This window comes from Zophobas morio, unplaced genomic scaffold (genome assembly GCF_036711695.1).
Source record: "Zophobas morio isolate AGI-343-1 ecotype UQ-CSIRO unplaced genomic scaffold, CSIRO_AGI_Zmor_V1 ptg000030l, whole genome shotgun sequence".
NCBI lineage: Eukaryota > Metazoa > Arthropoda > Insecta > Coleoptera > Tenebrionidae > Zophobas > Zophobas morio.
Window position 1 is genome coordinate 17,413,592 of NW_026972135.1, and position 12,456 is coordinate 17,426,047.

The following is a 12,456-nucleotide window of genomic DNA, read 5'->3' on the forward strand; positions in this document are numbered from 1 at the left end:
TGACGGCCTGAAAAACACTACGTTGATGTGACGAAACGAAAAATTAGAAAAAAAAGGGAAACACCCGTGAGGAGCACAGCAGACGAAACGTTTTGTCTTTGATGATTTGTGATGAAATTTTAGATAAGTGAAGTGCGTGTTGTGATTGTGATCTGATTTTCAGTTAAGTTTTGAGAGGGTAACTTGATGGAGCGAAAGTTCCTAGTCGTCTGTCAATTGTCGTCAAATCGTCAAATGTCAAAGTGATACGGTGTTGATTGTCGTGTGCTGCGTTGGATTTGGTGAAATTACGCAAAACAATGTTTAGGGATTGTGTGAAATTGTGAAAATGGGTGCAAAAGACTCGAAACGCTCCTGTTTACCGTACGAAGATGCAGTTAAACGAAGTAGGTAACATTAATGACAAATGAAACTCACCTGTCACTTTTTGTTACATCATGTGACATAACTACGTAAATATTATTGTTGTTAACCGAGCAACAATCATAATTAATGCACGAACGTCGATTTAATTTACCCAAATTCATCAATTAACGATCCGCCTCCGAGCAATTACTTAAATTGTTTTATTGCTTCAGTGTCCGATGAGGAGTACAAGAGAATATGCGAAGCCTTCAAACGATTGAGTGGTGGCAACCAACTCTTGAGCAAACAGAGCTTTATCTTGCACGTCCTTGGGGACGGAGTCCCTCAAGCTATAGCCGAATGGCTGTATATAGCTTGTGGGGGCACCCCCAGGGGTATTGCCCTCAAGGACTTGATCTGCGGATTAGTCCTCCTCACCAAAGGCAAACAAGACGAGAAAATCCGATTCCTTTTCACTTTATACTGTAATGATTCTGGAACTCACATCACACGAAGTGAGTTCTATAATGCATTACAAGTGGAAGGGACAATACCACCGGATAAACCCAACAGACCCAACATACTATGGGAAAGGACTATGCTATCGTTATTTTCCATAAGTCAGGATAGGGTAACTTATGAACATTTTAGTGCGTGGATCCAGTATAATAAAGACGCCACAATATTATCAAAATGGTAAGTGTTTTTGTGATGTTTGTTTATGATCTAAAATTGGAGACTGAATATAATGTAGTGGGGCTCAGAATTTATTTCTTTGGGATGAAAGTAAGGAGTTTTTATGTTTTGAAGTGGTAAAAGTAACATTCATAGTTTGAGAAGTTTCTTATAACTTTGTAAAACACAGTGCGAGAAATTTTAAATTTTTAAAATATAAGCCTACTAAAGAAGAAGTTGGAAATAATGAAGGAAATCAGGGTAGATAGTTTTTTAAATATTACAATTACAATACATATGATAAGTAGTTTGTTGAAACCATAAAAAGCTTTTGGTTATCTATAGTTATCTATATAACTAATTGTGTTTTAATTCTTATTTAAATCGCCCTACTCAACGAAGTGATAAAGATAAAAATATTTAATTCAGTTTGATTTTTCTCATTTTAGAAATAATTTGTAAAAATAAAATCTGAGTTAGATTTTTTAATAATTTTGCATCAATGAAACCCAACGATCTATCAATACGTGAAAACATCACTTAATTTTATCACGTATCGTTAGTTTTATGTAATAAGTTGCAGGTGTTAATAAAAAACAATGATTGATAAAAGAAAAGTGTTTTTAAAAACTAATGTTAGATGATATCTGGAATCTGTACAATTCCATGTAACATTAATTACTTTGTGGTTTCAGAAATAGCAAGTTTCTGATCGGCACATTGTAGTTTGTCTATAAATTAGCGATAATTATTTTTTTTAATTAAAGTTCCAAGCTAGCTCTACAAAAATTAAAAGAGATCCCTTTGCCACAGTCTTCCTTATTTGTCTCAAAATTTGAAGTATCATACATTTTCTTATTGGAAATAGTCCGTATTTCAAAAATAGTACATATAAAAAATAGCGTGATAAAATAATTATAAAAAAATGTTACACAGGTTGTACCATACGTAAAGTGATATATAAATTTATTAATGCATGTCACATTTATCACGGCTACGTAAATAAAAGTTGTTTACTTGATAAAAAAACTTTCCGTACAATTTGTCAACGCTTTATAGATCTGTAGTGCACTTTCAGGTAATCCAAGCGTTAAAATGTATTTGTAGAAAGAAGCACTAAATTCTGAAAACATTGAAGTTCTGGTTTTTCCCGATCAACTGTAATTTTTCTTTTTGTCTATATAATTATATATTTTTTTTCTTTTTTCATCTCTATAATTAGAAGTAATTATTAATAATTATGGAGATATTAACTTCTAATTTTCTTTTTTTTTTTAATTATGATTCCGTATAAATTCAGTCTTTACACAGTCAGAGTTGCCGGTAACCACATCCACAGTGGTCGGACTTGATGACGTGGTCGCAGGTACCGATTTATGGTTTCGATTTTAAAAATGATGCTAAATTTTTAAAAAGCGCAGACGTGGTTGGAAGGAGTAGAGGAGCAACTTTTATTTTTCCTGAATTATAAAATGTTCTCAATAAGTTCTATTTATTTTTTAACCTGCTTTTTGTCACTACATACTTTAGTTTCCAAACAAATTGGTAGTTTGAATTAATAAAAAAAGTTCCTAAGGCAGTGAATTTTCTTTTTATTGACTGACGTTTTAAAAACAAGCTCATTTTTTCGGTACAAAATAAAACATTTAAAAATCAGCTAGCGTAAAAGCTTTTAATTACGTAATTCCTGCAAATGGATATGCAAATTGCATGCATTTTAACACTGTAATTTTTTATTTGTAACGACCTTTTTGCCGATTGCTGTGTCCTAGACATGAATTCTACATTTAAATACCACACAATAAAGCGTAAAATTATCATTGCTTTCTTTTTAAAGCACATGAAATTCATGTAAATTGAGTAAGATAACACAGAAAATAAGTACTAATTAAAAGTTAAGGAAGACATTATATTTAAATATTTAAATATTTAGTTTTTTTATATATGTGATAGTTGTTAAAGTAGAGTGATATAATAAATAAATATTTCATTAAAAAATTGTAAAGGACTGCAGTTTTTTGACATGGCCGCATTGCAGTTTTATTAATGCACATATTTATAAAATTAGTGAACATGTTTTTAAGCCCTATAGAGTATTAAAAATAATCTCCGAAACTACCAAATCGATTGTTAGGTATATCGTGTAGATAGTAAAACACTAACCAAAATTTATCTAATTATTCCCACCAACAATTCGATGACGTCATCGTAAAAATTGTCTTAGTACATCCCATATCAATTTTATAAAGTAACATTTGTTGTTCATGAATTTGCTTTGATTTTATGTGCTATTATTATATTTTTTATTTTTCAATATTTCTCGTACTAAAGCTGGTTTTTACATACATAGTACAAACCATGCGAGACATAGTAAAATTTACATGTCCTGTTAGGAGTATTATGGTTTCTTAGAATAATGTGAATGACGTCTTATTTACAGTTTTTTATACAGAATGACTCAAACAAATTAATTAATGAGGCAACTTATTTGACTGATTAAATTAAACATGGGTTAGCCGATTCTCTAGAAATTTTGGGATTATAGTAGTGTTATCCTATCCCAATTGATATATACTCAATAGGGGTTATCATAAAAAATAAAATTCGCAAAATAGTTTTTTTTTTATTTTCGAAAAATTTCTGTCGAAATAACCTTCCACCATTTTTTTTTTTTTATTATATTAGGTATATTTGATTGACTTACAATTTATACATTTAATTATATTAATAATACAATATGTGGGAACGTCCTTCGCCTCTGAGTACATTAAATACTGCATGCATAAATATCAAAGATATAATTTTTTTAAAAGGATAATAAAATAAATTAATTCAAATATTAATCAATATCTTTGAGACATTCTGTGTCAGGGTTGGCCCGATTTAAATCATTCTTGTTTTTTTTTCTTTTCTTTTCATATGAACAAAATATAATGCATATTACAACCTTTTTATATACAGTTTAAATAAAATAAATTGAACACTACAATAAAATATTTCCAACAAAATAAAACGCTAATTTTCTCTCGTCTGTGTCGATTTTATTAGAAGGAGAATCTCCGAAGCTATTATTATCAAGTTTTGTTTGTATTCCAGTGAGTATATTTTGTCTTTTTTTTTTCTCAATATACATAGCCATCTTTTCACATCAAGAAACTTAGAACATGGTTAAAATGGTAAATTTTTGCAAGGAAATATGGATTTTGCAATTATGGGAGGAGCCTAATTGCTAAATCCATATTTCCTTATACAAATTTTCCATTTTAAACATCTTTTAAGTTTCATGTTGTGAAAAGAAATCTACACATACTGAAACAAAAAGGCAAAATGTAAGCCCGCCCACCCGCCCTGTCTCAATTGTGATGATTTTTTTTATTTGCCGTGAACCAAGGGGGCGCAGCTTAACTGCAAAATACTTATTTCTTTACAGGAAATTAAAAACATGTTTTTCAGTATCGTGTTGTTTAAAGAATATTATGTATATTAAGAAGAAAAGGCAAAATATTAACCCCACCCACCCACCCCATCCCAATTGTGATGATTTTTTTTATTCTTAGAAACTTAAAACACATTTAAAATGGTAATTTTTTTTAAGGAAATATCGATTTTGCAATTAGGCTCCGCCTCTAGGGCTGCCAACGAATGAAAACTTCATTACTATTTCGATCAGGGCAGGCGTGGGTGGGACTCAGTATTTGGCTTTAATTTTTTCTTAATATACATAGTATTCTTTGAACAACATGATACTCAAAAACATGTTTTTAAGTTCTCGTTGAGAAATAAGGATTTTGCAATTAAGCACCGCCCCTTTCGCTCACGATGAATAAAAAAATCATCCCAATTGAGATAGGGCGGGTGGGCGGGGCTTAGGTTTTGCCTTTTTTTCTTAATATACGTAGTCCTCTTTTCAAAACAAGAAAGTTAAAACATGTCTAAATTCTTGTAAACAAACATGGATGCAAGATTAAGCCCCGCCCCTCGATCTGACGAATGAAAAATTCATTACTACTGAGAATTGAGATTGGGACGGGTATGGGTGTTGTCTAATCTTCGGCTTTTTTTTCCTTAATATACATAGTATTCTTTGAACAACATGATACTCAAAATTTGTTTTTAATTTCTTATTGAGAATGAAGGATTTTGCAATTAAGCTCCGCCCCTTTGGCTCGCGATGAATAAAAAAAATCATCACAATTGAGATAGGGCGGGTGGGCGGGGCTTATATTTTGGCTTTTTTTTTCTTAATATACATAGCCATCTTTTCACAAGAAACTTAGAACACGGGTAAAATGGTAAATTTTTGCAAGGAAATACGGATTTTTCCAAATTTTCCGTTTTAAACAAAAATCCCAATCAACATTTTGATGATACCACCGAAAAATTTTACATAATAAATGCTTTTTTAAATTTTATAAAATAACAATCCTAAACGTATAGTTTATGAATATGGCTCGTTTTTTTTTTTTTTTTTAATTTATGGGAGTTATTATAGAAAAAATAAAATTCGCAAAATCAATTTTTATCGTTTTCCGAAGAACTTGGATTTGTTGAACGGTACTTCAGGGACGAGGGAGATTATTTCTACTAACTTAGACCAATTTTTATTTTAAGGGTAGGTATACCAAAACATTAACTAAGTAACAATATTCGAGTAAACTTTGCAAATATAAATACACTATAAACTAAAAAAAAAAGAAAGAAAATAAACGTAATTAAAACTCCAAGCTTGATTATTCTTGCTACTTTTTGAGTTATAATTATTTTATATATAAAAATCGTAATTAAAAAAAAAAAGATATAGGATCATTAAGGGCACATATCAGGCCGTATTCAACACTGATTTTTTATTCAATTTGTAAAAAAGTCTGAAAATATATGACGTCATGAATGTTCTAGACGAAATGAATAAATAAATTTTAGTTTATTTAGTAAATTGCAAAATTTAATTGTGGAATTATTATTTTATTGCACGTAGTACTACAGCTACAGTTAAAAATATAGGTAGGTCATTAAACCTAGGTAAAGGAGTGTCTGCTGCACCTTTTTACGTGCGATTTATTCAGAAAATGATATGGCGTTATCAGTTTATTGGAAGAAAAGACTAGATAAATTTTATTCGGTATTTACATGTTTTAGCAATCAATAATCATAAGTAAACTGAAAATTTCAGAGTAATTGATAGGACAGTTAATTTACTATGAAGGAAGTAGCAAGACAAGTGTTAATACATAAAAATCCCGACACAAAAAAAAAACTAACCCTTAAGAAGTCTGAAATTGGTTAAGATTCCCTGCGACGGTCGACGCGCTAATTCTGCATCCAAAGTGATCCGGCTTCAAACAAGTCAAAATTTCATGCACTTTTGAAATTCGGAATCGAGTTTTTTCACAGAAATTTCAGTAAAGCAGAAAATTATTATCAGAAACGTACTTGATAATCCTTAAACGGATCGATAATAATTGTAATTCAAGATGTGGGTGGGTGAGAAACATGTTACATTGTCGGTAAGTTTTTCGAAGAGTGTTACCATATTGAATAAGTAGAACAGCTTACCTCTAAACGGGTTAGATTAGAGTAATGCCTAAACCGATCAGTAAGCAGCAAAGGCGTGAGAAACAACTTAAATTGCTGCTTGATCTTAATATTGGCAGTGATAGAACTCTTGCCTGAATGCCGGTCATCATTGTGTATCCAGACCGTGTTTGAGAAATATTTAAAATGAAAATATGCCCTAATAATAAATAGTTCTAGTTATAGTAAAATAAGGAAACACTAAACATTTTAATAAACAGCAAATGATTCATGATGACATCACAACAAAATTGAAAAACAAGTTTAAGAAACACAGCTGATAATAATAACGGAATATGAAGTAATGAAAATCATGATGCTTTAAGCTGGCTGGACTTTCCATTATTTTATTTATCTCATATCGAGTGATATTTTTTTAAGGACAAAGTTATGTTCTTATCAATATCTAGTACTGCTACTAATAATAATAATAATAATAATTTTGTGCCAAAGTAAATTTACTTTGTAGTACTTGAGTCACCTCATACAATATTTCTATATTGTTGATGTAGGTATGTGGGAGACAATATCGGACGTAAATGAAAGCCTTGAGTAACTAAGGTCACCGGCTTATAATTTTTATTGATTTGCAGGCTCTTATCGAATCCCTGCGTCTCCTTGAGCTCCGAAGTCGAAGCCCCAACTTTCTATCAGACTTTAGCCGGCGTGACCCACCTTGAAGAGCAAGACATTTGCGAATTAGAGAAATGTTTTTGGACCCTTCAAAGCTCATCACCTTCGTGCCATCTTGATTTAAACTGTGTCCGGTCAATGGTTTGTCCTCCCATACCATTGACAGCATGCGAGGGCTTATTTCTAGCGTTAGATGTGAACCGAGACGGACATGTGGACTTCAAGGAGTTGTGTTGCGGGATTTCGGCGGCTTGCAGGGGACCAACGGCCGAAAGAATGAAATGTTTGTTTTTCCAAAAAGTAGCTTCTCCCATTTGACCGTTGTTGCTTTTAGTTTGTTTCAAAATCTTCGATATGGACAGGGACTGCTATTTAAACCCCGACGAACTAAGACATATGATTCAAACGTTATTACTTATAGCCAACGAAAATAACCGAAGATTTAGTGATAGAAGTGATGGCGACGATCACTCAAAAATTTTAGACTCTTTGACGAATAGGTTAGACGACAGAGGCGGATTAAGTCAGGAGGAGTTTCTGGTGTGGGGAGTCGAAGAGAATGGTTTGGTCGAGCCGATGTTGGAGTTGTTGTTTCAAGTTTGTCATGTTTCGTTTGTCCTGAGGCCTCATTGTAGACACCATGAACACGATATAGGTAAGCTTATGCAGCTGATAAAATTTTATTGTATATTCGGAGAAATCGCCGAAACAATTGCTGTGTTTGTTCAAATAAGTTTATCTGTTTATCAAAAAATGCCGCTACATTTTTTGATAAGAACGAAAATAATAAACTCGTCGGACGATCTGTGTAATTTATGTAAATGTGATTATTTAGATGATTTTTTTTTTTTAATGTAAAATGAAGATATTTTGCGTCAGAACACTTTTGCGGTTGTCCCACCTTGTTGATTTTGACGGTAGCAAATAACTCTAAAAATATCAACAATAGGTAATAATGTGGAATTGCTTTGTCACTTCTAAATTGAGATAAAACAAACTCGTTTGTTAGGAAACGATTTATTAAGATGCGAGTATTATGTACTTAAAAAGCATTTATTTACTGACGTGATAAATACTGATCAGTGGCTTTCAAGTAGGCGTTATCAAATTAATGCAGACAATTGAATTCTTTTAGTATGAGAAAGATTATTTCATCGCTGTTTTTTGTCGTGCTAATTGGTTTACACTCAAACAAAACACTGTTTGTTTGCTGGCGAGCACATTAAATCACAAATTATGTTGTTTTCGTGTGTTTTTAATAGAATTGCGTCATCAGTACGTTTAATTAAGGGGTGAATGTATTTTCACGAATTTTATTATATCTGGAGAAATATTGTACAATGACGAAAATAGGTAAAGTTTCAGTTAAGAATATCTGGATTAATTTTTTGCATGTACAATGTAAAAATATATAACAATAAAAATGGCGCTACTGAAATTAGGTAATCTAGTTCCAGACATCTTGTGTAAACAGTTAGTTGATCTTATGTAATGAGGTGTAAAATTTGATGATGTGTACTTATTTTTATATACTGGATTAAGCACGAATACAGGAATATGCCGTGCTGCACTTTTTCTTATGTAATATTTGACTAATAAATTTTTTGGTCAACATTGCTATAATCCTAGGTTCAAAGTATGCCTAAAATATCCAATTCAAATATTCATTCGTTTCAGCAATGATGATTCATTACAATACTTCATTTAGTTAGTGTTCCGAGAGTTTCATAACTATAATAATATAAAGTAAATATTACTAAACAGTGTAGTAAAATAACAACAAACTAACTTAATTCAAATTGCCGTCCATCAATCATTTGAGATAAACGAGCTGGTATTTGGGCTCATATTGGCCATTTCTATCCGAATTCGGTTCTTGAGATTGTTCAAATTGTTTGCTCTGATAATGTAGAGCTTAGATGTTAAATACCATCATCAAAAAGTCGACACAAATAACAGACAGACGACAGACTGACAAACAGCCAGACAGACGGACGAACAGACGGAAACGGGAGACCATTTTATTCGTACTCTAGGGGTCATGAAACGTCGAGAAAATATGAAACTGCGACTAAGTTGTGCCGGTTGACGGCACCTCTTATTTCTCAGCTACAAAAAAAAACTTAAAAACAAAGACAAATCTGAATTAAAGTAACTGGATGCAAATACAGTTACTGCGGACATGTGACACAAATTTAAATTATGGCAGTCAACAAGAGAACAACATTTTATTAAAAACTATATGCAGCACAGCGACAGCGGCACTAGAGCTCTATAAGAGTGTAGCGATCGAACTATATCAATTTCATTTTCGAGCACAGCAAAATTACCCAGAGTTTGGGGCTCCTGGTTGTGGCTGTTCTCCCACCACGACGGTGACTATTCTATCGGCAAGCACTGCAAACTCGTAGTTGGAAATCCCGGCTATTAGCCCAAACCGCGAGCGTCACGTCATCCCGACCGCTCCACTGACTTCTATTCTAAATCTGCGTCTTTTGTGCAGATGGCGCCACCGCCAGCTCGACAAGGAACCGTGCACTCCGCTTCCGCCACGTGTTCTTGTGTTATTTACCTCAATTCCATTTAAATGTTCAATTTCTATAACTCTGATGATATCAACTACAATCGAACAAGTGTTGAAAGTTTCAAAAAGACCAGTAAACAACATTTGAATTCGCCATACACTCTCGTGAAAAAAACTAGCAAAGATTTATAAAAACAGAAAAAGATCTGATGTGAAGTAAAACTTGTGCAGATAAAAAAAAATCATGAGGTGAGGAACTGAAGAGCATGAAAATGTATGTTCGGTTTAAATTATACAACAAGGAAAATTACCGAAGTTAAAATTGCGGGATAGAGAAAAATTACAAAGCTAACAAAATTACATGAGTTTAATATTTGTCACACTTGATCAACGATTCAAACAATGAGTTTACCAGATGTTAAATTATGCCACACTTTATCAACGATTCAAACAAAAAATTTACATGATGTTAAATTATGCCACACTTTATCAACGATTTAAACAAAGAGTTTACAAGATGTTGAATTGTGCCATAATCCAAGTGACTGGTGCATCCAGCGTTGCGAGGAATATGCGTCTCGGTGGTGTAATTTTCAATGTTGCGAGAAGAATGTCTCGGTGATGTGATGATGATACGATGATAATAACTGCCAAAGGGTAAAAATGTTAATCCCTCGTACCTCAGTTCACGATATTATGAATTCTTCCGTACTTTCACGATCCTTTTCCTAGAGTGGGACAACGTTAGGTTAATTTAACTGCCGTAAATAAACTATTAGCAATCTTGTGTGAGGAATTAAGAAGTGTTATAACGTAACACTTAAGTATAAGCATCCAGAAACCTTATTCATAATTTGATAAACAAAGGACGAGTCCTGACCAATCTAATCTCATGAAATCTCCTAGCAAGTGCTTGATTTGAACAATCTTTCACGGTTAAACTTGTGTTAGAACCAGTAACGATTAAAATCCTAACATGAACTGTGAATTTACAAATAATAAATCAATTTACACTACGTGTTGCCGTCGGTCGAAAATTCGCATATTTTCGCTTGGAAAAATCGCAAGAATTAGCTGCGCATGTTGGGGGAAACTGGGGCCTCGTCGTCGTTACGATTAATTGTCTTTAAACAAAGGCTTCTCCATTTTTCCCTAGGAGAGCTACCAACTATCAGAAAAGAACTAAACTTGTTAAAATGGTTGCCTATATTTCACGATTTTCTTGACAATTTTTTTCAAATTCAAATTATTCAAATGCGATTTCGCGCCGCTGTTTTTTTTTCAACGCGAAATTTTAATTCAAATCTGGTCACCACATTGTATAACAGTATTTTGCATTTTAACTTTGAAAACCGAATGCTGTGAAATCTTGTCAACGTTTTAAGGTTCTCGTAAGCATGGTAAATCGTTATTCAAAACATTTTCGTTTGTGCCCCCCTAAAAAATGATGACGTTATTTTATAATTTTTCTTATTAAATGTCTCTTAAATTCTTAGAACTCTAGATTTTTGGGAAAAAAAATTAGAATTTTATGTTACAATTGAAATCTTGCAAACGTGTTGATGATCATCTTACAATTCAGCCGAATAAATGTTAAAATAACATGCTGTTGTATGTGTGATTTATGATTCCATGTTGAGTTTTCACCCTTGACATCTAGATTTTTGAAAAAAAAAATCAAAATTGTGTATCAATATTTTACAATTTAACTTTGAAATAAAAAACCGAATGCTGTGAAATCTTGCAAATATTTTAAGGTTATTGTATTGTATTATCTTACAATTTTATCAAATGAATGTCCTTCAATTTTATGAGTGTTTTGGGAAAAAATTTAACTGTGGCTAATTAATTAATTACTTTCCCCTCAGCTTTGAGGAGACAAAATCAGTCAAATTTCATTTTCTTTTAACCTCTGATGCTTGTAGTCTGAACGTGCTAATAGCCGAATTCTTTCGAAGTGTGAATATAAACAGTCGAAGTTAAGCATATAATGACAAATTGAGAATGTCTACATTTTTCCAATTTACTTTATAGAGGTTACCAACAAAACGAAAATCGCAAAATCAGATTTTATAATTTTTTTAAGACTACTGTATCGGACTATAATGCTTTAAGGGCGAATAAAATAACGAATTAAATTTCGACCACCTTTTTTATTTATCTATCAAACAAAACAATAAAGGGGAAATGAGAAAGACAGCTAAAAATTCAGGGCAAATTAACGATAGCGAGACGTAAGCTAAAGAAGTATTGTAAAAGGTTCCAACGGGCGACTGGCTACTTTTATGTTTTCTTGACATTTCATGAACCCTAGAATACGAAAAATATACCTGTGTCCGTTTGTCTTCTTTTTTATTTTTATTAGAGAGATATTCTTCGAACTGATTACACAGGCCCTCATTTTTTAACTTTTGAAAAATTGTCTCCAATTTAATAGCTGATTCTTATGTCTTTTTCAGCGTTGAATCCAAATGTGAACTCCATTTTTTTCCTTTACGTAAGGGTTTTTCACAAAAAGGCTTCAAAAAAATGTTCTTTAATTAATACATTATTAACAGGTGATCAAAAAAAATAAAAATACTTTAAAATATGCTTAAATCTAATGACAACGCACAGTAAAATACCATAAATATAGCAAAAAAGTTAAAAAAGTTTAAATTCAATGAATGAAGTCAGTTGTAAAGAAAATATACTGAACTAAATGGTTT

General features: G+C 32.2%; 1 protein-coding gene across 3 annotated transcripts in view; it reads left to right on the plus strand.

Moving 5' to 3' along the window:
• The first annotated feature begins 198 nt into the window (after nucleotides 1–198).
• LOC135138886 (ubiquitin carboxyl-terminal hydrolase 32) overlaps nucleotides 199–12,456 on the plus strand; it is a 42,838-nt gene continuing 30,580 nt past the window's right edge. For 2 of the 3 annotated variants that reach the window (XM_064068911.1, XM_064068912.1), the window contains exons 1-4: nucleotides 199–386; nucleotides 579–1,041; nucleotides 7,185–7,507; nucleotides 7,559–7,879. In XM_064068911.1, coding sequence (XP_063924981.1) covers nucleotides 329–386; nucleotides 579–1,041; nucleotides 7,185–7,507; nucleotides 7,559–7,879 — 1,165 coding nt within the window. In that variant the 5' untranslated portion in view covers nucleotides 199–328. Of the gene's footprint in view, nucleotides 387–578; nucleotides 1,042–6,495; nucleotides 6,525–7,184; nucleotides 7,508–7,558; nucleotides 7,880–12,456 lie in introns of those variants that run through there. The other variant, XM_064068913.1, reaches the window with a different exon arrangement.